At 49.5% G+C, this 27,660-nt stretch overlaps 2 protein-coding genes across 6 annotated transcripts in view; one reads left to right on the top strand and one right to left on the bottom strand.

Annotated features, from left to right (window-relative positions):
* Positions 1–207: 207 nt before the first annotated feature.
* On the top strand, positions 208–10,773 carry Pex11g (peroxisomal biogenesis factor 11 gamma). The gene is made up of 5 exons (XM_048429054.3): positions 208–396; positions 3,059–3,247; positions 5,156–5,334; positions 8,961–9,023; positions 10,145–10,773. Exons 1-5 carry the CDS (start codon positions 337–339, stop codon positions 10,377–10,379), a joined length of 726 nt encoding a protein of 241 aa, XP_048285011.1. The 5' UTR covers positions 208–336; the 3' UTR covers positions 10,380–10,773.
* A 2,142-nt stretch (positions 10,774–12,915) lies between these two features.
* The window catches only part of Arhgef18 (Rho/Rac guanine nucleotide exchange factor 18), a 105,648-nt gene continuing 90,903 nt past the window's right edge, over positions 12,916–27,660 (bottom strand). For all 5 annotated transcript variants that reach the window (XM_087902871.1, XM_087902876.1, XM_087902869.1 and 2 more), the window contains 11 exons: positions 25,437–25,615; positions 23,256–23,344; positions 20,941–21,126; positions 18,843–18,983; positions 18,380–18,510; positions 17,672–17,728; positions 17,532–17,579; positions 16,986–17,423; positions 15,782–16,115; positions 14,717–14,842; positions 12,916–14,636 (listed from right to left, as the gene is read on the bottom strand). In XM_087902871.1, coding sequence (XP_087758997.1) covers positions 14,461–14,636; positions 14,717–14,842; positions 15,782–16,115; positions 16,986–17,423; positions 17,532–17,579; positions 17,672–17,728; positions 18,380–18,510; positions 18,843–18,983; positions 20,941–21,126; positions 23,256–23,344; positions 25,437–25,615 — 1,905 coding nt within the window. In that variant the 3' untranslated portion in view covers positions 12,916–14,460. The remainder of the gene's footprint in view (positions 14,637–14,716; positions 14,843–15,781; positions 16,116–16,985; positions 17,424–17,531; positions 17,580–17,671; positions 17,729–18,379; positions 18,511–18,842; positions 18,984–20,940; positions 21,127–23,255; positions 23,345–25,436; positions 25,616–27,660) is intronic.

Below are 27,660 nucleotides of genomic sequence, written 5' to 3'. Positions count from 1 at the left end.
ACTTTTAAGGAGAAATTCCTTTTGTGTGGGTCTGACACATGCTTTTGCTTGGATTTTCTTTTTTAATGCGGACAATGAGTTAATTTTGAAACACTTTGCTTGTGGAGTTGCATAAGAAGCCGTGGAGCGGATTGCAACAGGCTTGGGAGATCATTCTGGGTGCCCGGGCAGGGAGTACACACGTAGCAGCAATACATTTGCACCCGGGGTTCAGGTTAGCACGCCTACACCGCGCCAGTACTGGGACAAAGGGCCGCAGCTGCGCTTGCGCCAGCCTGCAACCCTTTCCGGAAGGAGTTTTGACCCCGCCCAGGGTGACATCACGATCGAGTTGCCATGGCGTTGCTGAACAGTCTGGCTTCCTCGCTGGAGTCCCACAGGGGCCGGGACCGCCTGGTGAGAGGAGGTTGGGTCCGCCCTGCGCCGGAGTGACCTGGAGTTTGGTCAGAACTCAGAGATGGGGAAACTGAGGCCATAGAGGGGTTTCTAAAGGGACCGGTATCGGTACAAGACACCACACAACCAAGTTCTCAGCCCAAAGATTTGCCCCAGGAGGACAAAGGGCAGGGAATAAGAGACAAAGACAGGACCGAGGACAAGGGAGAAGGGGAAGGGAACAGGGAAAGTTATTTGTCCTGGGGGGAACAAAGGACTGGATAGAGAGGAGACGGATGTGACCCATTGGCAAATGGCAGTTTATAAGGGTAAAGGGGAAACCCCGCGTTAGGATGAGACATTTAATTTTGATTGAGCATATCAATTAGGGTATCCAAAGAGGGCTTTAGATTGCTGGACTTCAGTGCTTTGGTAGCAGGACCTTGCTAGTCAGCCTCAGGAGAAGTGGCCAAATAAGGGAATGGACCTTGGGGGTTAGCTTTAGGAATATTATCTAGTGGTTTTTAGCAAGGCAGCTAGTGCCTTGCCTTCAGGTTCGTGTCCCTCTGGATCCCCGATCTGTCATCTAGTGTTGGACATTTGGGGTCAAACCTGCCAACCCAGCCCTGCAGAATTAAATAATGACCAAGATCTCACCAGGCCACCAGTGTTCTTGGATTATTTTGAACAGCCTCAAATGGGGATTAGCACGTTACATTGTCCTGTAACTGAACATTTAGGTGATGACAGAATCCCTTCCAGTTGGGCACTTGCATTATTTCAGCCAAATACGGCCAGACTTCCAGACCTAGCCTTGACGACCCTGAATTAAGTCCACTGTAGTTGGTCATTTAGCTACAGCCATACCAATCAGATCCTGCATTTGGACATTTAGTACCTGCCAGCCGCTATATATGTCTGAGTTGCCGCAGACACCTCACAGGGGGATTTTGAATGTTTCAAAGCTGGTCCTGCATCTACAGTATTTTGCTAACAGTAAAATTCGCTCAACATGAGCATTGATCCACTTGGCCTTCTGAGGTTAGACGTAGCTTTCCCGACCAGTTCCTTATAGGCAGACATTACTGGTTGAATTAAGTTCCAACCATTTTCTTCTAAGTTGGACATTACAGTCAGGCCGAAAAGGAGTTAAAATCAAAACAACAGGAACAAGGCCTCACTGGAACTCACTGTGTGAACCAGGCTGGCGTCTCACATGAGTTCCTCTCACCTCAGCCTCCCAAGTTGCTGGGATTATAGGTGTGTGCTACCACACACAGTTTGAGACCAGCAATTTCTGACAAGCAAATGAGATAATAGAGCTGGGTCTGTAGCCCGGTGCTTTCGTGGCGTAGATGAAACCTTGAGGTCCATCGTCAGCTCCACATAAACCAAGCGTGTTGACACAAGCCAGTGATCTCAGCACTCATACCGGGAAGATTAGGAGTTCAAGGCCAGCTTGGGCTACACAACACCCTGTCTCAAAAACAAAAGAAACAAAGATATAAGGGTGGTGAGCCTGGCAAATCTCATTTACCTAAGTCTTTTATTGAATGCCTCCCTTCTCTCTAAAGTATTTGAAGCATACTACTATTTTGTCTCTTAGACCGCTCTTTCTGTCCAACTAAGGGCTTTGGCTAGGCCAGGAAGGGCAAACAGAAGTTCCCTTTCAGCCTCGTGACCCTGCCTATGGGCAAAGGCGAACCCAGGAGACAGACATAGTTTTGTTTTCTTTGTCCCTGTCATTCCAGTCATTGGTGACACAAGCTAGCATGCCTGTGGAACTCTCCTTGGCAACTTTTCTTTTCTCCCTTCCCTCCACTCTTCTCTCTTTGTTGAAACAGGGTTGTGTTATGTAGCTCAGGCAGGCCTTGAACTTTTTGGTCTTCCTGCCTCAGCTCCCCTGGCACTGGGATGAGAGATGTGCTGTGTGGCATCTTTTGGACTTTGATGTCAAGTTCTCATCTAAAGAACTTCTTCAGAGCCTGGGATGTTGGTAGAGTGCTTGTCTAGCATGCAGGAGGCCTTGGGTTCTGTCCCCAGCACTGTGACTTCCAAATATGTTGCACAGCTCTCATTCCAGCACTTGGGAGGTAGAAGCCAGGATGGTTAGGAACTCTAATCATGACCACAGTGTCTGGTTAGCCTGGGCTACATGAGATCTTGTCTTAAATTGACAACTACAATAAAGGTACATCAGAGAGGAAGGGAGGGAGGGAGAGAGAGAGAGGAGAGAGGGAGAGAGAGAGAGAGAGAGAGAGAGAGAAATTGAAAGTTTTAGCCGGGTAAAGTGCTTCATGCCTATTATTACAGCACTGGGGATGCGGAGGCAGGGGGATGACAGTGACTTGCTAGGCTATGGTGTGACTGAGGTGAGAGTGAGACCCAGCCTCAGCAACTAAAAGAAAGAAACAAAAGATACAAACAAAACCTTTCAGTTTGGATTGGAAGTTTGTTGACTCTTAGGACTTTGCTGTTTTGAGACAGGGTCTCACTCAATAGCCTACTCTGGCCTTAAACTTGGGGGTGATTCCCCTGCCTCAGTTTCTCTTAGCTACTATACCTGCCAACTCTTAGAGCCCTTTCCAGGTTCCATCCTAAAGGGCCCATGACTGGGTGTGTGGTGGGGATTGCAGCTCAGTCCACAATGCGGCCTGTGGTAATTGCTTCTGGTCTCCCACAGATCCGGACACTGGGGTATTGTTGCCAGCTCGTCGGTGGGGTCCTAGTGGAACAATGTCCCAGCAGGTCTGAACTGGGAAGACGCTTGCTGGTGGTGTCAGCTCAGCTCAGCCATTGCAGGACGGTCTTGCGACTCTTTGATGACCCAGCCATGTTTGTCTACACTAAGCAATATGGCCTGGGGACAGAGGTAACAGGGCTAATGGGGCTGTAGGGAGGGGGATTAGACCTTCCAAAGGAGCCGGGAGTAAGGGTCTCCGTGGGTGTTTTAAGGGCTTGCTCCAAAGCACTTCTTATTCGGTGATTTTATTATTATTTTTTTTTTTGTATCTGTATTGGCCATGGAGCCAAGGTCTTGTACATGTTACTTAAGCACTTGACTGCTAAGCCACAAACACTGCCCCTCAGTGGGGGATTCTAGGCAGGGGCTCTGCTGCTGAGCCACACCCCCCAACCTCAGCAGGTAAAACTGCTCACAATACAAACTTGATCACCTGAGCTTCGGTCCCTGGAATATACGGTGGACGGAGAAAACCCACTCCTGAAAGTTGTCCTTTGACCTCTTCATGTATGCCCACACTCACATCTTGCACAGACAAGCAGACACACACATACACACACACACACACACACACACACTTTTTAAAAGTCCCTGAACCAGGGGTGGAGGCCACCATTAGTAATCCTAGCACTTGTGAGGCAGAGGCAAGTGGATCTGAGGTTTAAGATCTGGGCTGGGGAGATAGTTAGTGAAATGTTGTTTAATCCTGAGAATCTGAGTGTAAGTCTCAAAACCCCTGTAAGGTAAGTTGGGTGTGGTGGCTCAAGCTTGTAATTCCAGAGTTCAGGAAGCAGAGACAGGAGGATCTTTGGGACTCACTGGTCAGTCAGCCTAGCCTGTTTAGTGAGCTTCAGGACCTGAGAGACACAGTCTCGAAGAAGAGTGCAGGCCATGGAGATGGCTTAGCAGGTTAAAGTGCTTGCGAGGGCCTGAGTTCCAATCTCTAGAACCCACATAAATCTGGATGAGGTAATGTGACAGTCTGTGATGCTAGCATTTCTACAGGGAGGTGGGAGGTGGAGACCAGAGTCTCCCTAGAAGTGTGAAGGACAGCTAGCTTGGCGGGTGGGGGCAGAGGCACCTCTGCCTCAATCAAAATAGAAGGCACGAAATGATGCTGAGGTTGTCTTCCAGCTGCCACACAAGGGCTGTGGCAAGCGTGCACCCATACTCACATACAAGAATGTACACACACACGCACACACACACACACACACACATACACCCCAAGAATTAAAACAAAAACAAAAAACAGGTTGGAATGGACTGGTAGTTAAAAACAGAGTTTGATGCTCAGCCCCCACATTAGAGCTCACAACTGTCACGACATCTCTAGAGAATCCCATACACTCTTCTGGCCTCCAAAGGCACTTATACTCATGTGCATCACACACACACACACACACACACACACACACACACACAGCACACCATACCATACTACATAGAGTTCAAGGTCGTCCTCAGCTACATAATGAGTTTGAGACCACCTGGGATATATGACACCCTGTCTTTAAAACAGAATTCCTGGGGTCAGACAGATGGCTCAGTGGTTAATGCTTGCTGCTTAGTCACGAGGATCAGAGTGGGGTTCCCATCACCCATGTACGGTGCTCATCAATGCCTCTACCTCCAGCTTCAAAGGATCCTATGCTCTCTGGCCTCGGAGGGTACTGCATACACACGGGAGTTTATACATATTTATACACATATACACGCGTGCACACACACACACAAACATACCCCATATAAATAAATAAAAATGAAATAACCGCAAAGTAAACCTTTGGTGTCTATCCAAGTCCTCTGAGGCAATGCTCAGGGCTGGTGTAGGACTTGGGGTTTTGACAGCTCTCCAGGGAATTTCATAGCCTGAGTTGAGACCCAGTGAGCTGTGCAATGAGCATGAGCAGAGGAAGCCAGGCCCCTAGCTCTCCTCTGTGGAAGGGCACAGACTGTGGTCATGGAGAATGGCCCCATCCTAAATCAGACAGGGAGTTGTGACTTGCAGGCCTGTCCCACCACTTGGTTTCACAGAAGGAGGACATCTTCGTCCGATGGTTGTCTGTCCTGAGTAACATGGCTGACCAGCTGTACTATCCGTGTGAGCATGTCGCCTGGGCTGCCGATGCCAAGGTCCTCCAGGTGGACTCTGCTGGGTGGTGGACACTGAGCACAGCCCTCTGGATTCTCTCTCTACTCCTTGGAGCTGTCAGGTACGTGACATCTGCCAGAGGGAACACCTGAGGTCCCCAAGTGCTGTTACCTCAGCAGAGCTGTAGGGGTTCCAGCCCTTTTATATTTTATTAGGAGGTTCAAAGGAGGTGGCGAGTCTTCACATATTGGGGTTTTCTTAATCTTTTCTTTTTCTGTTTTTTTTTTTTTTTTTTTTTTTTTTTTTTTTTTTTTTTTTTTTTGAGACAGGGTTTCTCTGTGTATCTTTGGATATCCTGCAACTAGCTCTGTAGACCATGCTGGCCTCGAACTTACAGAGGTCAGTTGGTTGGAGTGCTGGGATTAAAAGCATGTGCCACCACTGTCCAGCTTTTTTTTTTTTAAAGTTTTATGTGTATGGGTCTTTGGCCTGCACATATTTCTGCGCACCCTGTGTGTGTAGCAGCCACAGAAGTTAGAAAAGGATGGCAGAGCCTCTGGAATTGTAGTTTCAGGCAGTTGTGAGCTGCTGTGTGGGTACTGGGAACCAAACCCAGGTCCTTTGCTAGATCAGCCAGCGTCTTAGTTGCTGAGCGGTATCTTCAGCCCCTCCCCTTGCTGTTTGACCCTGTGTCCGTTTCTGGTAAGGTAACTTCTGTAACAGTTAGACATAAATGTGCTGTTAAAAACAACACAGATGTGTTACTCCCAGTGCTGGAGGTCAGAATCCTGAGACCAATTTCCTGGGTAAAGTCCAGGTCCCTTCCTGGAGGCTCCACTGTCTCTCCACCTCTGCCCTTTTCCAGAGTTTAGTGGGTTCACAACCTTTTGTGGACCCTTCCTTCTTCAAAGCTAGCACCGCAGAGTCTTCCCTTTGATTCCGATCCCTGCCCCCCGCCCCTTCTCTGTCTCTTAAAAGATGTATTTATTTTCAAAAGCTTTTAAAGAGATTTTGTTTTTAATTATATTCGTGATTTCATACATACTGGCATAGTGCCTGTGCCAGAAGAGGGTGTTGGGGTCTCTGGGGCTGGAGTTACCTGCAGCTGTGAGCTGTCCAACACGAGTGCAGGGAACTGAATCCACCTTCTGCAAGAGCAGTACAAGAGCCTGCTCCTGACTACTGAGTCCCTTCTCCAGTCCCATAGAAAGTGAGTTTATTATTTGTGTTTGTATGTGAATGTGGCAGAGTGTACCTGTGCAGAGGCCAGATAGGGGCATAAAATGTCTTCTGTTACTCTTTGTGTTGGCCTGAACCCAGAGCTTGTGTTTTGGCTTGTTTGGCAGCCAGCAAGCTGCAGTGACCCTCCTGCCTCTCAGCACTGGGGTTACTGGAGTGTTCAGGACATGTCCAGCTTGCCGTGTGGGTGTTGGGATCCGAACTAAAGTCCTAGCAGTTGTAAGCAAGTGCTCTTAACCACGGAGCCATCTCCCTTGCTTTTCCTTGACTTTCTTTTAATTTCTGTTTATTTACTTGTTTTTTATTTCTCCATGCTTTTTTTTTTGTATGCCTGTGTGTGTGTGTGAGCGCATGGAGACCAGAAGTCAACCTCAAATGTCATTACTTAGTCATTCCCCTTTATTTTAATTTTTTAATTATTTAATTAAAAATTTCTTTTAATTATTTGTGTGTGGGGAGGGGCTTGTGTAGTGCAATGTGGAGTTCAGAGGACAGCTTACAGGTTCTTTCCTGTAAGGAAACCATTTGGGTCCTGGGGATTGAACTCAGATCCTTAGGTTTGGTGGCAAGCACCTCTTCCCTGCTGAGCCATCTTGCTGGCCCTCCACCTTTTTATTTTATTTTTTATTTTTTTCTACTCTTACTGGCCTGGGCCTTACTAACTCAACTAAGTTGGTTGCCCAGTGAGCACCAGGTACCCTCAGCACTGATTTTTTTCCCCAAGGGTTATATCTCTAGCTCTCTCTCTTTCTCTCTCTCTCTCTCTCTCTCTCAACATTTATTTACTTCTTATTTTTGTGTATGTGTGCGCATGTGCTATGGTGCATGTATGGCGGTCAGAGGACAATTTGGGTGGTCATTTCCTTTCATCATGTGGATGCTGGGATCCAACTTAGGGTACCAGACTTGGCTGCAAAGGCTTTTATCTGCTGAGCCATCTTGCCAACTCCTCCTTTTACTTTTTGTTGTTGTTGTTGTTGTTTTTCTTCGAGACAGGGTTTCTCTGTTTAGCCCTGGCTGTCCTGGGAACTCGCTCTGTAGACCAGACTGACCTTGAACTCAGAGATACCTGCCTCTGTCTCCGGAGTGCTGAGATTAAAGGCTTGTGCCACCATCCAGCTTCATTTTACTTTTTATTTTGAGGCGGAACGTCATTAAGTATCCCAGGCAGGTCTTGAATTTGGATCCTCCTGCTTCAACCCCCCAAGAAGCTGGGATGACAGGCCTGTGCCACCACCACACCTGGCCCTGGAAATTCCTTCCCAGCCTTTGGATGTATGCTCCCCTGACATGCCTGGACAATGTCCTGATTGTCCTTTCATGACTATGGTTTCTTGCTGACCTCTGCTGGCCTCTGAGGCCCCATCAAGCTTGCTGTCTCCGTTCCCATGCACACTGTAGGCTGTCTGCCAGCACTGGGCGGGTCCACAGCATGGCCGACTCTAGTGGGATCTGTGTGGTTCAGTTGGTGAAACGCTTGCTAGCATGCACAGGCCCTGCTTTCCATCCTCAACATTGCATAAACTAGATGCGGTGGTACCTGCACTCAGGCGGTGGAGGCAGGAAGATCAGGGTTCAAGACCATGCTATACAAGTCCAAGGTCACTTGGGCTACGCGAGAACCTTTTCTAATTTCATTCTGTTGCTGCGACAAAAACGCTCTGACTGAGAACAACTTGGGGAGAGGAGAGGGTTGATGTGGCTTACACTTCCAGGTTACAGTCCATCACTGAGGGAAGGCAGAGCAGGAACTTAAGGCAGAGAACCATGGAGAAACACTGCTTGCTGACTCATAGGTGCCATGACCTGCAGAGTTTGGATCTGGATCCCTGACCAGAGAGGTCAAGGGAATGAAGAAGGGACAGTGACCCTAAAGAAGTGACAGAGACTTGGGTACATGTACAGAAAAGCTGGGGCTTTGGTCTATATAGTGAGTTTCAGGGAAGCCAGGGTTACTTAGTGAGAGCCTGTCTCAAAAACAAAAGCCATCCCACCCCAACCAGCATCCGCATGACCACCAGCTCACTCTTTGGAGAGCTTTTCCACTCACATGGGACTAAGGCATTGGAGTCCTTGATATGACCCGCAGGAGTCTACACTATGTATTTACTCAGGACTCCTCTCACTTAGGACTTCCTCTGCTCCCTAGTTAATAATACGACCCTACTGCCAGATATACCCACAGGCTAATCTGATCCTCAGTCAAGGCTTTCAGGTGACTCTAGGCTGACTCAGTTTGACAATTAAAGCTAACTAGGACAGAACCCCAGCCTTTACCCCTAAAAGGGACAAGTCTCTCTTCCAAGGCACAGCTAGTTTGCAGCTCTGTGCAGGAGGCTGCAAGCAGGACCACTGCTGGCCAAATATGGAGGGTGGCTGGTCTCAGAGTTCGTTAGGCTAAAGGTAGTAGAGGATCTTGAGGCCTCAGCTGCTGTGGAGAGCTGACCCCTTCCTCTCCCAGCTGGCCATGCTGTTGTGGCAGGGCATCCATGGTCTCCTGTGTTGCAGGTCTCTGTGGACGGCATTGAAGCTAAGACAGAAGCTGCGGAGCCCCACGGACACCTTCACCAGGTACTGCGTCCTACCACATCCTAACCTCTCCTCTCCTGCAGGGTGTACAGAGTGGCCACCTCTCTGAGCGATGCCCCTGCTGACCTTTGCAGGGCTAATGTGGGAACTGTTTCCTTGGAAAGTTGTACGTAGATGTCTGCCATGCTTCATGGGACATCAGTGACAAACTAAAGTATGGTTTAGTCAAATTCCAGCTGTGGAACCAAACAGAGCAGGAGTGTGGGTGGCCCCCTAGATAGCTGTACCATTGGAAAGTCTCACCCTAGCTGGATGACAACTTCCTCACAGCACCTCCATGCAATCAGGGCAGAACTGCATACAGCAGGGCTGGGAGGTCAGGAGGGAAGTGACTAGAATGTCAGATGAGGGGCCAGTGACCATCCCCACATCTCCATATACAGAAGTCAGCCATCCCTCCTCCTCTCCATATACAGAAGTATATGGAGCAGTCAGCAGTCCTGATTGCTGTTAGGTTCAGGGCATAGATCACTACAGAAAGTGTGTGTGTGTGTGTGTGTGTGTGTGTGTTTGTGTGTTTCAAGGGATAGATCTCTACAAAAGGGTATGTGTAAGCTGGGTGGTGGCAGCACATGCCTTTAATCCCAGCACTTGGGAGGAAGTCAGGAGGATCTCAGTAAGTTTGAAGTCAACCTAATCTACAAAGAGAATTCCAGGACAGCCAGAGCTATAAAAAAAAAAAAAATGGTGTGTGTGGGTTCAGGGAATAGAACACTACAATACAAAAGGGTGTGCGTTTGGTATTGATGTGTGTGGCTCTGGGGATAGATCACAAACAATTAAAGGGTGTGTGTGTGTGTGTGTTTAAAGAGCATTGAGCATTGCTTTAGCCTCTGGGTGGGAAGTAGTGTCTTTTCCAGGTAGAGGAACAGGCTTGCTAGAATGAGGACTACAGGCTGAGCCTTCATGGCTGCATCCCACAGCAGGGTGGGTGGGTGATGTGAAGTTGATCACATCAATGGTCACAACCCCTACACTCCATGCTCAGGGATCCTGGAAAGCATGTGTGGAATTGCGGTTGTGGGTCACTCTGTGCTTACTCCTTTCTGGGGGATATGGGAAGGGCGGGCAATGAGTGACTCCCTTCCCCTTCTCTCCCACAGCCAGCTACCCAGGAGCAAGCGGAGGGCCATGGAGGCAAAGATGTGGTCAGAGGTGTTAACTCTACTCAGCAACCTGGCTGACCTGGCCAATGCTGTGCACTGGCTGCCCCCAGGTGTCTTGTGGGCTGGCCGCTTCCCTCCTTGGCTGGTGGGCCTCATGGGTACCATCTCCTCCCTCCTCAGCATGTATCAGGCTGCCAGGGCTAGCAGCACAGCTGAGGCAGACAGCTCTTGATGAGGCCCTGGAGTGGCAGGTGGAGGACACTGTGGGGCTCAACAGAGGGCTCAGATTCCCAGAGTGGGAACCACTGGCCAGGGGTGCATCCATAATCGTGTACTCCAGTAACCCCCTGCATGGGAAGGAAAAGGGCTGATAGATCCCAGGTCCCAGGTAGGGCTTCATGGAAAATCTGCTCCACTGGGGAGTGGGGGGGCCACATGAGGAGGACCCCAGGACTCTCAGAGCCAAAGCCGGGCTTGCAAAGTCCCAGGAGTACTCTGCTAGAACCCCCCACTTGCTGGCTTACCTGAAGGTGAGTGGGAGAGACATGCCATGCCTCGGGTCGGGCATTGGGGAAGCTGGAATACTGGAATGCCTATTAAATATCTTGGTATGGTGCCAGTCTGTACGTGAGGTGATTAGAGCAGTCACTCTCTGGCCTAAGTCACATGGTATGGTTTGGTTATACAGGTGCATGGAGCATTAAGTGGGAAACCGCTCGTCTATTCCACCCTTCAGGACTCTCTCAGCCTACTGGCCTCTCAGTATCTGACTACCTCTGCCACTGAGCCCGGGCCTGGGAGAATGTTCTCCACTTCCTGCAGTCCTGGGAGGAAAACTGTAGGTTGCTGCTTCCAGGAAGGCCACACCTAAATGAGAACAGTCATGTCAGTATCAAGGGCCACAGAGGCTCTATTTAAGCTGGGGCCAGGCCATGCTTGCTGGCCTCTGAAGACGTGGATTTGTGTTCTATATCAAAGAGACTATAGTAGATGGGGTTTTTTTAAAAATCAGTTTAAGTTTTTATTACATTTTAGTGTATGTGTCACCATTTCCACCATGTGCGTCCTGGGGATCGGCTTGGTGGCAAGCACCTTTACCCACAGGGCCATCTCACCTGATCGCGGGTATGATTTTTAACCTGAAAGCCAAGAATGATGTTTGGGAAGCATTGGGCCCAGCCTGGTAGACTAGATACTGCGGTCTTTGAACTTTACATGATACCAATCTTTTGTGTGCGTGTTTTCAGACAGTCCTGCTACATACATAGGTCAGGTTGCTTCCCTGACCCTCCCCCCAATTTTTGGTACTAGGGATGGATGAACCAAGTATTCTACTGTTGAGATACAATGACCCCAGCCCCCACCCTTTTGGTGTTGGCCAGAAGTCCAAGAAATTTTGCTTTTACAAAGACAGGTGTTCGTGGGCCACTGGTGTGCTGGCAGCACTTGGGGTAGTGTGGCACAAGAGTGAACCCAACCGAGCACTCCAGCCTTTCACCTGTGGAGCACCTGTGCAGGGTTCACGGGCAGGCCAGCATCAGGCTCCTGACCCTGGGGTGGTCGCACCTGCTCCGGCTCTCAAGGACATCATATTGGTGTCCTGTTATCTGTGCCCCACCTGAAGTCTGAGCCCATGCCCTCACCTAGTCTGGGTACCAGGAGGGCAGAGTTTGATCTGAGGCCCAAGCCTGGGGTGGGAAGGCCCTTGACATTAACCACATATGGTGCAGACATAGAGCAAAAGGACAGACACTTCCAGAAAAGGCTCACCTGAGCTGTCCGGTGGTTCTGGATGGAGATGGACCTAAGATCTCTCATGTACTAGCCAAGTCCTCCAGCCCCGAGCTCCAACTCCCACCATTGCCTATTTATTCTGTGCTTGAGACAAGGCTCCATGTGAGCCAGGTCACCTTGAATTTACTATGTAGTCGAGGATGCTTGAAACTTACTTTTATCTTTTTTTTTTTAGACAGGGGTTACTATGTAGCCTTGGCTGGCCTCATAATCACAGAGGTCTGCCTGCTTCTACCTACTGACTGCTGGCATTGCATTAAAGGTGTGTACCACCATCCATACCCAGCTAAACTTTTAGTTTTCAAAAAAAAAGACTTCTTGTATATGTACACCAGTGCATGCCTAATGCCCATGGATCCCCATAGAACTGGAGTTACAGATGGTTTGGAGCCACCATGGGAACTAAATCCAGGCCCTAAGAGCAGTCAGTGCTCTTAAACACTGAGCCATCTCTTCAGCTCCAAGCCCTTAAACAAAAAAGTGTGTGTGAATACAGGCATGTGTGGAGAGGTCAGAGGATAACCTCAGGTTCCAACCACTTGTCCACTGCTGTGTACATTAGGCTAGCTTGCCAGTGCATTTCCAGGGATTTCTCGTTTCTGCTTCCTAGCCTAGGATAGTGTTGGGATTACAGAGACATGCTTCTGTATCGGACTTTTGACTCAGGTTCAGGCCCTCACAATTGCCTGGACCACTGGAACATCTCCCCAGCCCTACCTCAAACTTCTGGTCCTTTATATCCACCTCCTGAGTGCTGAGATTACAAGTGTGCAATACCATGTCAAACTGGAGACAGAATTTAGGACTTCATGTATGCAAGGTAAGCACTGTATCAACTGAACCACATCCACATGTCCACACCCGCAGCATCTGCTCCCTCTTCGACATTCATGTTCCCCATCACCAAAATCTCAGTAGGAGACAGCTCTCTCCTCCCCATCCCAACCCCAAAGAAGGTCTGCTTCAGCCTGAGGTTCTTTGGATGCTTTTATTGCTAGAATCTGGTCATAAGTTCTAGGGTGATTCCAGAATACCCTGTGGCCAGGATGCTCTGTTATCACTGTGGAAATAATCACAGGGTAGACGAAGATCAAGGTCACAATTGACAAGGGACGCCACTCAGTCTCAGAGTTGGGAATGCTGCTGGCTCACCAGCTTTACAAATGAGACCCACTAAGGAGGAACCCACGGCTGCTGGTGACAGATACACTGATGCCACTGCTCTACGGTGTGCAGAACACAGTGAGATAACACCTGGCCGCCTGGCAGGGATGTGTAAATTCTACCTAGGGCCAAGGGGAAATCATTTGAACTTTTAAGTCCAAAACATCATAGTGTCTGGGGTGAGATCAGGGCATATGAACTGATGTTGAGCCCACGTAACTCGGGTGGGGTCCTGGAATGTTCTCTTCAGAGAGTGGGAGCTTAAAGGTCAGCTTTCCTAAAGTGCTCTGATATCTCAGTACAAAAACACATACACAAAAAAACCCCACAAAACACTGATTAGCAACATGGCACGGATGAGGTCTGGTAAATGGAGATACACTCTGGATACAAGACAGAGACGGACAAGGGGGCCCCACACCACTCCTGGAGCGCTGAAGTCATTAGACACCACCACTTTCAGCACCCTGTTGTCCACCAGCTGTAGGATTCTTGGTCACCACACCCAGTCACCTCCTGAGCCTATGGGTGCCCAGCCCTGGGAAGACTAGACCAGACCAGTCGCTGCCCAGACTCCTGCCTCTCTGCAGGACACTGGAGAACCAGGGGAAATCTGTTCATTTCACAGGGACCAAACACTGTCTGTCTGGGATATGTGCTGCTCTGCTGAACCCAGGGTTCTGTGTCTCAGATGGGTGGATGTGAGGACATGGCAGGTGCTCCTCCAGAGGCAGAATTGGGAAAACCACCAACTACTACAAGGAGTGACAGTTGGTAGCCCTCTTCAGACTGATTTGTGAACCCACAGACCCATGGGTTGGCCTAACCTCCCCAACCATGTGGCCCTCTGCCGCTGCCCAGTTCACTTACTGATCAAGTCTCTCTGTGGCCAGCATCAACTGCTGCTTTGCAAAGGGCGATTCATGGACTCTGGGTGATTCTAGTGCCTTCTGGTGCCTAATGACAGCTCAATCCAGAGATTTCTGGGTGTTATAGAACCTACCTCTGGAGCCAGTGTCGTCTTAGACCCACCTGTTCTTTTCTCCTGGCCCTCCCCGCTTTGTGCTGTCTACCTCTGGTTTAAAACAGCTCTGTGGTTTAGCTGGAGTTCGACCTCCAATTTAAAATAACTTTCTTTGTACATGCACATGTGAAAAGGTTTAAGAGGCTATCCAGGCTTTACCACTAATTCTACAGAGAGCTGTGGGACCCAAGACACCAACAGGTGAGCAAGTGCCTGGTGTGTGCTCAGGCAGGGGAAGGGGATGGCCAGACAGTAACAGTCACCCATGGGGTCCCCAGAGACAAAGGATTATCAGGACAGAAAAGGGTCTGCTCTTGGGGCCATGGCCCCCTCAGAAGAAGATGACATCTTCCTTGCCAACTTCATCTTTGGCGGTGAGTGGTGTGGTTGGCAGTGAGGAAGCTGGGGATGCGGGTGGCAGAGGCATGCCTCCAGACTTGAAGACCTCAGGGGGCGTGGCAGCTGGGGCTGGGCTTGGGACTGGGCTTGGGGCTGGGAAGCAGGGATCTGCAAGAGAGATGGGGCATACTGGTGTCAGAAGCTGCCACAATCAGTGGGTGGCCCTAATGCCCAGTGGCTGGGCTCACCTGGGGCAGGTGCAGATCCATGGGGGGTAGTCAGGATGGGACTCAGTGACCGGCGGTTTCGTGACGAATTGTCATCCTTGCTTATTAACTTGTTGAGAAGCAGCTGCTGCTTCAGGTCGAAGGACACTGGAAGAGGGAAGGTGCTTGAGCCAGACTTTGTCATCTGGGTGGCAAGTGGGCCTCCCCTACCTTTTATTCCCCCATGGGCAGCCAGATAAGCACTTTGAAAGGTGGCACAGAGTCACTCAACGTTGGGATGGGAGAAGGGTGTGGCTTCCAAGCAAACATCCTTTTCCCATGATCATTAGGACATGAACTCTGCTTATGGGAAAGGTCATGGCTCCCTGTGTCAACTGAATAGGGAATCTCTATGGGGAGAGGACAAAGATGCTGGGTACAGCCCCTAGTACCTGACCTGTGCCCCAGATGGGAGGTTCTAAGTAAACAACGCAACTTGGGACAAAGGTCTTGGTGAAGGATTGCCTACATCAGGCTGACTGGTGGGCATATCTGTGAGGGATTGTCTTGTTTGCTTTAATCAGTGTGGACAACCCAGCCTGAAAGTGGGCTCCACTTTCTCCAGGGCCTTAGATTTAGGCCCTGGTCTGGATAATTGAGAAAGTTGACTGGGCACTAGTCAAACATGCCCTCATTCTCTGTGCTCCTGACTGTGGATGTTACTTAGGCTGTCTCAAGCTCTTGTCGCCTTGACTCCCCCCAGTGATGGACTGACCTTCGACTTGCGAGCTAAAATAAATCACTTCTCTAAGGCACTTTTTGTCAGGGTATTTTTATCATAGCAACAGACATGCAAGTGGAAGAACGGACATTGCTTTCTTGCCATGCTACTTGCCCATGCTGGTGCTTGGCTGGCTGTCTCCCTGTCTGAGGTCTGTCATTTCAGTTCTGCTGCTGAGACAGAGAACTCCAGGGGGAGGGGCATGCTGCTTCTCTGGATGGTACAGGGGACCCGATTTGGGGCTTCCAGTGAGGCTCAAGCAACATGAGCTCCACAGTGGACCTTCTACAGGGGTCCGTGAACTTTGGTGGTAGGGTGCAACTCACCTGAGCTCTCCCCACGCTGGGAACCCCTGCTCTTGCTGCTTTTATCCTTGCCACCCTTGGTGGAGGCAGCCAGCTTGGTGGGGATCTGCTGCTGCACAGCTGTCTGCCTCTGAATCTGGTTGGTGGCACTGAGCAGCTGGATGGGCACATCGCTCTTGGCTGACCGGCTCTCAGCAGTGATACTGTTCCAGCGGGCCACCTCGGGTCGCTCTATGTACTCAGGTCCTGTGCCAGACGGCAGCATGCTCCCTTGGGTCCCTGGTGCTTTGGCTAGGGCTAAGCGCCCCTCTAGTCCATCCCCATTGAAACTGGGAGGGTGGCTTGTGGGTTGGGCCTGAAAGTAATAGAAGACACAGCCTATCATTGCTGAACCTGCTGGTAACTGTTAACCCCACAAAAGGCTTCCCAGCCCTTTGGTGGCTATGGACTGGGGAGGACCAAACACAGCTGGCAAATGCTCGGAGATAAATAGGTGCTGCCTACCCAGCTCTGGGTCCAGTTCACAGCTGAGAAGGTGTATTCTGCATTCTGCAGAGCACTGCCTCAGTCTACATGGAACACACCAGTATATGGATATCCATGGTCACACTGGGCCATATATATGCGTTCTCTTTCTCATGCACAAATATGGCCACACAATCTAATTTGGATTACTCACAGAAACTTTTTGGAGACAGGGTCTGTCTATGTAGCCCTGGCTGTCCTAGAACTCTATGTAGACCAGGTTGGCCTTGAACTCAGAGATCCACCTCTGCCTCCTGATTGCTGGGGTTAAAAGCATGTGCTTCTTTTAACAGCAGCCTCCACACCTCCCAGGGTCTCACATAGTCTAAGTGGCTTGGAACTTGCTATGTAGCCAAGGATGATCTAATTCTTCTGCCTCCACCCCTTGAATGTTAGGCTGACAGGCTTGTGCCACTATATATATATATATATATATATATATATATATTTTTTTTTTTTTTTTTTGAGACAGGGTTTCTTTGTGTATCATATATGGTTGTCCTGGAACTCACTTAGACCAGACTGGACTTGAACTCAGAGATCCTGGGATTGATGGTGTGTGCCACCGCCTTCCAGTTTTGTTTTTTTTTTTTTTAAAATGAAATGCTGGGGTTGGAACCAGGGACTTCGTGCAAGCTAGTCAAGCACTAAACCAAGTCACATTTCCAATTTAGCAGTTTGGCCACACAGGCTCACCTACCTCTGCTAACACCTCTGGGGGTAGTGCCCCCGGTATGGTGTTCTGCTTCTTGAACCTGCGCAGCAGCTCCAGGCGCTCACGTTCACGGTCCACTGCCCGCTGGGCCTCGCGCAGGCGCTCCAGGTCGTGCTGGTAGGCCTGGCGCTGCTGTTCCAGCTCCGTGCGCTCCTGGTCCAGTTGCTGGCGGAGCTGGCGTGCCTCATCCTCTCTCTCTTGCAGTCGTGCAAGTTCCCGCTCCCACCGCTGCTGTTCCTGGCGCAGCTGACTCTGCAGCTTTTCAACACCAGCACGCTCCTCACGCTGCTTCTCGAAGTTGCGCTGCCGCTCTTGCTCTAGCAGCAGGTTCCCGCGTGTTGATTGCAGCCGGAACTGCTTCTCCCGCTCCAGGATGGCCACTCGCTGCATCTCCACATAGCTGTCCTGTTGGGTGATAACTGCCTAGGAACAGGGATAGGGGTGGGGCTGATGAGAGCCATGCCCTTGGTTAGACCCAGCCAACCAACAAAGGGCAGGAGCAGCCAGTCCCCTCCCTGATGCTGCAGGTACCTGGAGACTAAGAAGAAGCTGGGACAGTGTCTGGACCCGGTGGACCAGCTGCAGAGAGAAAGCCAAATTGGTCTACCTGATGAAGGTACACAGGATATGTGGGCATGCCGTCCCTGGGGGAGGTGGACCAGGGGTGGTACCTCTGACTCCAGGACAGTGGGCAGACATGAGCTGCTCTCTGTGTTAGGCATCTCCACCTGTGAAGAAGAAGATGATAGTAGCAATTGGGATTAAACCTCAACCACCACAGCTCACTATGTGAGCAGACATGCTCTTGGCTTGGGAAAAAGAAAAAGACCTAGGCCTGAGCTATGACTATGTGTGTGGGGGGGGGCGGGGGGGGGACAAGTGCTATGGCATTTGATGTACGTCCATTCAAGAGTCTGGAAAATGAAAAGAGGATGCCTGGGAGGTGGTTAGGTGGCTGATGTCCAGCTCTAGAGTAGGGTAAGCTTGGAGGCTTGGAAGTGAAGCTTATGTGGCCATGCCAGACACAGAGTCCTGCTCAAGCCTCAGATACAGATAGGGGCAGGTGGCCTTAGCTTCTGGAAACATCAGCAACAACGCGCAGGTATTAGTTGTGCTGAGTCAAATAGGGAGGAAAGAGCCTGTGAAATGTCAGGAATGTGGACACATGTTACTACACACTCTGGATAGCTTATGATACCAATGTGAGGTTTTTGGCCTACTGAAGTCAAGCCCATTCTCTCCTCTGCCTCCCTCCCGAGTCACTGCCAGCCATTCCCAGGGGTCTGCAAGATTAATTTTGAAGGCTGCCATGTTAGTGGTGGTTATGTCGACTTGGGCTGTCTGAACCCACATAATCAACATTACCAGAAGTCTCTTACCGCCTGTGGTGATTCCTCACAGCCACTGGGGGTGTTGCCATCACAGGATTTGGAATCTGGGCTGCTAGCAGGTCCCTGCCAGTCTTGGGGCCCGAGGTCGCTGTTGCATATCTTCTTTTTAAAGCTGCCATCTGGAGACCCCAAATTGATCACAAGAGGATGCTATGAATCCCACCGGGTCTGGGTTCTCCTCCTCTTCACCCAAACCCTACCATGTAATAAATACATGCTAGGGTGCTCCCAGAGAACCTGTTGCAGGGCCCTGGCTTTGTAGTATAGAGCCCACAACACCCAGAGGACCGAGGACTGTTTCAGGAATTATACCCCCAATGCTGGAGATAGCTCAGCTGTTAAAGGCTAAGACTCACAACTAAAAACTCAAGAAGTCACACTGTTCAGAGCACTGGATCTGCCACTCACGAGCTTCCCGAGGCACAGCCTCAGACGTAGGTAACATACTTACTCTTACTGGGGCTGCCCACATTGTCATAGCCCCCGAAGGTCTCAGCCCTCCGAGGCAGGCCTGCGGAGACACCTCCCTCCTCCACTTGGCCACTGGTGCTGCCCAGCCGCCGCCGGCAAATCAGGCTTTGGATGCCCTCAACTGTGAAGGAGAGGTGGGGGACATGAGTTAACAGGTGGTGGGGGTTATGCCAGGGGCAGCAGGGAGCCCAGACCTGAGCCGGAAGCAAGCGTGGCGGTTGAGTGCTGTGATGACAGTTATACACTATTACTTTGGCTTCGGCAGTGCTGGGACAGAACCCAGTGCTAGGCAAGCACTCTAATAATGGAGCCAAATTCTGAGCCATCATCCTCAGTGTCTAGGGGAGAAGCTAAGGAAATTGGGCAGCCATTGGGTTTGAAAACAACCTAACTTGGAGACAGGCTCCATAAGATTCAGGAAGTTCTGAAAGGAGGCATGTTAAGACTCAGGAAGTCCCTGAAACTTACCAGAAGTTATATAAATAGAAAGGACTGTTGGGGAAAAGAGACTTTCCAACCAGTTCAGCCAACTTTGCCTGCAAGTCATGAAGAGAGCTCCAGGGTCCCAGTTTTCATTATTGTCATCTACGCTGGGGTGGCTTTCAGTGATGCAGCTGCCTTTAAGTTGTAAGTAATCCCTCACCACTGCTTGGAAGTGATCTCTACAAACTTACTGGTTTACCAAGCTGGACTGGTGTTACTGTTACTTCAGTTTGTCATTAGTTCCCTGTCTAGGATGAAGATGTATATGCTCATGCCTCCTCAAAAAAAAAAAAAAGTGTCACACAACATATGGACAGGAGCCTTTTCTCTCCTTTTCTCAGTGACTTTTCTCTCCAGTTCGTCAGGGTGCTACTGAAATCTAGGCCCCAAGCCAGGTCTAGGGATGTGATGCACCAGTCGCTACCTAGGCTTATTAGCACACACATAAAGTGAGAGCTGAACAGGGGGCTGCCCATGGGGCAAGGGTGGTCTACAAACCCTTCAGTGACCCTCTACCACTCAAAGTCTCTAGCCATGTGAAGAGGCAGGGAGAACATTCCCAACCCATGTACCAGATTTGTGTCACTGGAGGCCAGGAACAGTGGCCTCAGGAGACAGAGGTGGAAGGGCAGTGCAGGTGTGGCTGGAGGGTCGTAGCTAAGCTGTGCAGGCAAGGGGTTGCGTGGTCTGACTTGCTGATGGAAGAGAGCCACTACAGTGGCTGCCCTCCTGGACATCATGGGGCCCTGGTGGCAGCAATGGTGCTGGTAGGAGCTCAATGTATGGCTGAAGGTTTCCCTTACCAGCCTTGAGGCTGGCAGAGGGGTCTCTGCATGGTTAGGGTAGAATGTGTATGGAGACAGTGGGTTACATGTATCCAGTGGTTTAATGATTGCTAATGCATGGCAGCCTGCTGGAGCTCGAGGTGGGGTTCTGGCCCAAGTCTAGGGTGTGTTTCTGAACTCCATAAGTCCCTCAAAATGTATATGCATTTTCCTGAGAATATTATTGGGGGCTATCTTAGAAAAGAAGCATCTGTATCAGGGAACTGGATTTTACTCAGAAAATTTAGATTACATTTTATTTATTGTGTTTATGGGTGCACACATGTGGAGATCAGAGGACAGCTTGCACGAGCTGATTCTGCCCAAGCTTCCCCCCCCCCCCTCCCGCCGAGGACAAGTCTTTCGTGCCTCCCAGACGAGCTTCAAATTCATTAAGGAGCTAAGGATGACCTTGAACTTTTGGTCCCCCTGCCTCAGTCTCCCAAGTGCTGGGATTCCAGGGCTTCACATAATGCTGGACAAGCACCCTACAAACAGCCACAGCCCTAGTCCTGAGTCAACTTTAGACCTCTGGGGTTAACGAGGTCACCCAGGGAGTGTTTGTTGATTGGCAGAGACAGTGCATAAAGGATTTGGGTGTAGCTTGGTTGTAGAGCTCTTGCACATGCTGGGTTCCCTGGATCACAAGAAAGCAAAATGACTGTAGTCCCGGGGAAGGTCAGCCACACAGAGTCCTGGGCCTGGCTTTGGACCCCCATGCAGCCCACCCTTACAATATCATAACATACCATAATGGGATGACTGACTTACTCTCGTTCATGGCTGATCTGAGAATCTGCTCCCCGCGTAGGGTCTCGGAGGGGTCCCCGCCTCCTCGGAAGAGGCCTCGGCACTGGGCTGACTCATCCAGCCCACTCAGCTCTGCCATCTCCAGGTAGATCTGCTGCTTCTCCTGAAGGCTCTGTGCGATCAGCTGATCTCTCAGGCTCAGTCGTTCTATAGAGGACCCAGAGGTGGTGGTCAGCCCCAGAGACCTGCTCTTGGAGCCAGGCTGTGAGAGTGGGGTGCCCGGCTGGCCTCTAACCTCAAAGGCGCACCCACTATCTGCCCTCTAACACCACTAGCTTCACATTGTGGTCCTGCCCCCTTGGCTCCTCCTCCCATCCCCACTGTGAACACCAAATGGCAGGTAAGTGTGGACAGGCAGGAGTCTGGAACAGAGAGCCTTGAAAGACAATATATGGTTTAATGTAAAAAAAAATTCCATTCCATCTATTTATTTGTGTATATACATGGGCACACAATGTGTGGAGGTCAGAGGATAACTTGCAGGAGTTGAGTTGCTTCCTTCCATGGAATCTGGGTATTGAACTTGGGCCATCAGGTTTGGCAGTCGAGAGTCTACTCACTAAGCCATCTTGCCAGTGCAGGGCTTTGTTTTGTTTGATTTATTTGCTGGACATGGTGGTGCATGCCTTTAATTCCAGCACTTGGGAGGTAGATTCAGGATATATGATCCACATAGTGAGTTCTAGGGCAGCCAAGACTACAGTAAGTCCCCCTCCCCCATATTTATTCATGTATGAGTATACATATATGCATTTGGGTGTGACATCTGTGTGCATGCATGGAGACCAGAAGATGACATCACTCTGTGTACTAATTGGAGGAGAATCTCTCCTCAAAGCTGGGGCTCTATGTCTGTAAGCCAGCAAATCCTGGCAATCCCCTTGTCTCTGCACTTCTCAGACCTCGGATTACAGGTGTGTATGCAGGACATCTGGCCTGGTATGTGGGGACTGGGTCTGAACGCTGGCCCACATGGTTGTGTAGCAAGTGTTCTTAACTGCTGAGCCGTCTCTCCAGCCCCTGGTTTTGTTTGTTGGTTGGTGTTTCGAGACAGGGCTTCTCTGTGTAGCCTTAGTTGTCCTGGAACTTGTTTTCTAGACCAGGCCTGCCTCTGCCTCCCTAGCGCTGGGATTAAAGGCGGGCACCACCACTACCACCAGTTTTGTTTGTTTTGGGAGACAGAATTTTACTCTTCTGCAGGCTGGAGATCCCCTTGCCTTGGCCTCCCAAGTACATGGGTTATAGGTATGAGCTACCACATCTTGCTTAAAAATTTGAATAAAAAGTTAAATTTTTTAAAATTTTATGTTAGAAAACTGAGGGGTTGTTTTAAACATTATTCCCTTATTTGTGTATTACCTGGCAAGCATGCCATGGATTATATGTGGTGGTCGGAGGACCACTTGGAGTTGTTGGTTCTCTCTCCTATGTCAGTTTCAGGGACTGAAACTGGGTTGTCAGATGTGGTGACAAGCTACCATTACCTGCTGAGCCATCCTGTCAGCCCAGAAGACAGGGTTGTTATTAATTAATTTCTTGTTTTAGACATCATCTTGTTATATACTCTTGGTTCACCTGGTAATAGCTGGATGATGCAGGCTGGCTTTGAATTCCCATCAATCCTCTCACCTCAGCCTCCAAGTTTATCAATCTTGGGGCTCATGACATGGCTCAGTGGTTAAGAACATTTGACATTTGTTGTTCTTGCAGAGGACCCAGATTTGATTCCTGACATCCACATGGTGGCTCACAACTGCCTTAAATTTCCTCTTCTGGCTTCTGCATGCATTGCATGCATGTAGTGCACAGACATGCATGCAGGCAAAATGCCCACTGCCCATACACATAAAATTCTTCTGAGTGCTGATACTAAAGGTGTGCACCACCATGTCTGGCTCCATTTACTTATTTTTTATTGTGATGTTTTATTTTTTAATCATCTATCTATCTATCTATCTATCTATCTATCTATCTATCTATCTATCTATCTATCTATCTTTGAGGCAGTCTTTAGCTCTGGCTAGATTTGCTCACTACATAGCTGAAGATGACCTTGAACTCCTGACACTTATCCCTGTGTTTGTGGTGCTGGGGTTGGAACCCATGGGCCTCATGCAAGCTAGTCAACCACTCCACCTACTGAACCATCTCCCTGGCCATGGACTGAACTCTTGAAATGGGTGACATTGTACATTAGTCCTCAATGAGGTGGCATAAACTTGATGTGGGACCATGGGTTACAAGAGGGACCTGCCCACAATGCTGACCCCTCTTACCTTGAAAGTTCCGTAGTCTCAAGGCGAAGGCTTCAGTCATCCTTCTCTCCTCAGGCTCGATGGAGGGGCCCTCTTCCTTATCTGGACAGCTGCAGGCAAAGGGGACAGCTGCCATCAATGTCACATGGGCCATGTTCTGACAGCCACACCACAGAGCATTCATTTTCTCTCTCCCTTATGCTGGGGGATGGCTTGGGGGATAATGGAGTCCCAGATCTACAAGAGACCCTGTCTCAGCAGAATACATCCAACACCCACTTTTGGTGTGTCCGCGCCTGAATTCAATCCTCAGGACTCACATAATAGGAGAGAATAACTAACCCCAAAAGTTGTCCTCTGACCTTTGCATGCATGCCATGGCTCACTTTCTCTCCAATAAAGAAATGTAATTATGAAAAGATTACTGAGCCAGGCCAGGCAGTGATGACCCATGCCTTTAATTCCAGCACTTGGAAGGCAGAGGCAGGCAGATCTCTGTGAGTTCGAGGCCAGCCTGGTCACAAGAGCTAGTTCTAGGACAGGCTCCAAAGCTACAGAACCTGGTCTCGAAGAAAACTAAAAAAAGATTACTGAGCCAGGGCCTGTATTAGCTACAAAATGGCTCTTCCACTGACCCATGCCTCCTTGTGTACTGCTGGTTTGTTGTTATTTGTTTTTTATGACAGGGCTTCTCTGGGTAGTCCTAGCTGTCCTGGAACTCCCGTTGTAGATCAGGCTAGCCTCAAACTCAGAGATCCACCTGAGTGTTGTGATAAAGGTGTAATCACCACCATCTGTTTGTTCTTTAAAAAACAAATAACAACAACAAACAAACAAGGCATCAAGCATCCCAGGCTAGACCAGACTACTCTGGCCAAGGACGACTTTGATTTTCTGATCTTTCTGCCTCTACTACATCAAGCGCATCAAGTGCTGGGATTACAGGCATGCATTGTCACAATCAGCTTATATGGTGCTGGGGCTTGGACTGAGAACTTTGTGCATACTGGGTAAGCATGCTACCAAGTTACAGCCCTAGGTCCTGTACACTGCTTTTGTGAGGAGTTTAGCTTGGATGATGAGGAGAAAGAGAGTCAACACACAACAGCTCTCAAAGGGTCAGGGCTTAACCAGGAGAACTTCTGATCCTCCTGCCTCAGGTTCCCAATGTGGGGGGTATAGATACGCACTACCAAATTCTACTTCTTGCACAATTTTTTAAAAACCATGATACACTTAATTTATATGTATGTATGTGCACATGCCATGTATGTGCTGGTAATGGGGGCCAGAAAAAAAGCATCGGATCCCCTGAACTAGAATTATAGGTAGTTCTGAGCAGCCACACTATGTGGGTGCTAGTAACTTAACTCAGGTCCTCTGCAAAAGCAGTAAGCATTAACTGAGTCATTTCTCTAGCCCCTCGTGTACAGGTTTAAAGTGCCCAGCTGTGACACAGAGGAGGTGGTCAGTGCATAGATGCAGATGACTGTCAGATACTGGGGGCTGTGGAACACTCGGAGCTGAAGCTACTGAGCGTGGTGTGATTATGGAGCAGGAGGCTGGCTACAGCTGGAGGCTGGACTAATCTCCAGGCCCACCTGTCAGCCAGATTCTGGTTCAGGCAGGAGGAAGAGACAAGGCACTGGACTGGGATCTGGAGGGCGCTCAGTCCGAGAAATAAAGAGGATATTATAACCTGCTCCAACAAGGCTGGCCTCAAACTGTTTATCTGAGTGGCCCACAATAAAGGTCCAATTTAGAACTGCCTGGTCCCTCACACACCTTATACAGAAATATCCAGGCCGTTTTAGCGCTGTGACAGGTTGGCCATTATTAGAAGGAGCAGTTCATTGTGAGATGTGATTTCCTCATGGGACTGGGTGGCTCGGTTGGCAGGGTGCTTCACTTACACTCATGACTCAGGGTTTCACCCTTGGCACTGTATAAACTGGGTACAGTGGTGCCTACCTTTCATCCCAGAACCTGGGAGGTGAAGGCAGGAAGATAATAAGGCTCAACTTGGGCTACACAGTGAGCTGGATGCCAGCCTGGGCTACATGAGATTGTTTCTCAGAAATCAACCAACCAATGAAGGGATCTGTCTGGGAGGTCAAAGTCAGATGAGAATAGCTTCTCAATCCCGAGAGCATGACTGGGCAGGAAGAGCCTGCCTGAGGAGGCAGAAGACCCTGGGCTCACCTCTCCACGGCTCTGCGAATGTGGGCCATCCAGGTGTTCCTGTCTTCTTTGGAATTGGTATAGATCTCATACATCTCTGGTCCTTGCATGGAGGCACTGATCAGAAACATGGCCTTCTCCTCGTTGGCCACCTCTCTCACAATTAACTTTTGCAGAGAGATGATGGGCGGCTTTGAGTCCTGCAGGGGGAAGGTGATGGAAACTTAACTGTTGTCCTGCTATAGTCAAACAGCACTGGAACCCTGCTACCACTCCCAGAGTATATATGCATTAACATGGAAGGCAGATGATGATCTTGGCTGTTGTTCCTCAGGTGTGTGGTTTCTCAGTGTCCTGAGGTTCACCACGTAGGTCAGGCGGGTAGACAGTGAGCCCCAGGGATCTGTCTCCCCAGCACGGGGGCATGAGTGTGTGCCACCACATTCTAATTTTTCATGTGGGTTCTAGGGAGTGAACTCAGGTCTTCAAGTACTAAATAGCCATGCCGGTGCAAAGCAGGAGCATTTTACTAACTGGAGACCATTTAATTGATATCCTAGTATTCTTTTTAATGCTTTTTGAGGGCTTTAATTCATTGTGAAACCCGGCTGGCTTCAAGTTGACAGCGGCCCCGTCTCAGCTTCCAAGTGTTGGGACTTCAGGTGTGCACCGCCATGCCTGGCATAGGGCATAGTTCTTTTTTGTTATTAATATTTTTTAACATTTTGTATGAGTGAGAGCATGCATGTGTACATGCACATGCATGCATGGTACACCTGTGGAGATCAGAGGACAACTTGAGGGAGCTGGTTCTCTCCTTCCACCATGAGGGTTCTGGGTATTGAACTCGGGTCGTGAAGCTTTGCAGCAGCATCTTTACCCATGGAGCCACCTCCTGACCTCAAAAGGCACATCTCAAGTAGTGTTCTGAGTTAAATTGCCCAGACCCTCTTATCATTCATATATTGAGGTTCTAAGCCCAAGCACCTCAGAACATGATGGTGTGCAGAGACAGGATCTTTAAAGATAAAATCATGTTAAACAAGACTTGTCTTTCCAGCGGTCCAAACCAATGAACTAGTATCCTTATAGGACCGTAAGACTGGGCCAGTCACAGGTCTGTCACCCCAACATTTAAGATGTGGAGGTAAGAAGTACAGAAGATCAAGGCCAGCCTCAGCTAAACAGTGAGCTCCAGGCCAACCAGGGCTATATAAGGCCCCAAATTTACAAACCCTCAGATGACAGGTGTACACAATTAAGCCAGCTTGGATGATTTTTCTTTGTGTGTGTGTGCTTTCCTGTCTAAGAACTCCTGAACATATTAACACTGGGTGATGCGGTTGATCTGTTCCTGATTTCTGGGGACTAAGACAGGCTGCTTTATGTCTCACCTGGGATACACAGGGATCCATCTGAGCTATTGTACAAGGAGGCAGGAGGACAAGAGGGTCTAGGAAGATGATGATGCTTGCGTGTTTCTGAAAGCTTTGGACCCAACTGGTTCAAGTCTATTAATGTCCCCAAAGTCTTCTGAGAGTGCGGGTGGGGCACACAGCTGACATCTGTGCCTTGTGTGAAACTATGGTGGCTTAAAAGGTGTGCTGGGCTGGGGGGGGCAGCTTTTGTGACAAATAGTCTGTCCTGGTTTATGGAAAGGTGGGATGGGGTGACAAGGGGTGGGAGAATTCCTGAGGTGCTTTAAGGTCAATGGATAGAATCGTTCACCTCAAGGGTTCCCTTTCTGCCCTATAAGACACTAAGCCATCGGCCTTTGTTTTGATTAAAGAACAATCTGCATTGGCAGAGGTCAGGATTCTCATATTTCCACATCACCTCCATGAGTCCCGATCTAACACTTGGAGCTGAAAATGCAGGAGGGATTTTGGGGCCCCACACCTTCCCTCAGGTCCACCCGTCCTCACTCCCCTTACCCATCTCTCTCATTTTTCTGGTGCCCATCCCATGGAGAGCATGGCCACTTGCCAGGTTTACTCAGGGACTGAACAGCTGACAATCCTGACGTGGAACCTCTGGGTCTTAGTGGACCTTGTCCTTTGTCTATGCAAATGGTGCAGATTCCAATTAGGGGTTTTATTAGTGTGCCACATAAAATTCAGTTTTCGTCCTTTTCTTCTGCTCGCTGCCCCATCCCCTTCTCTACAGACCCCCAGAGCAGAGGCTTTTTTACCATTTGCCATACCAGTACATTCAACATCCATACACTAAGATAAGGCTCTTTGGG

The sequence above is a fragment of the Myodes glareolus genome, chromosome 2, assembly GCF_982192425.1.
Source record: "Myodes glareolus chromosome 2, mMyoGla1.1, whole genome shotgun sequence".
Taxonomy (NCBI): domain Eukaryota; kingdom Metazoa; phylum Chordata; class Mammalia; order Rodentia; family Cricetidae; genus Myodes; species Myodes glareolus.
The sequence above is the reverse complement of the archived record's forward strand: the minus strand, read 5'-3'. Positions and strand labels throughout refer to the sequence as shown.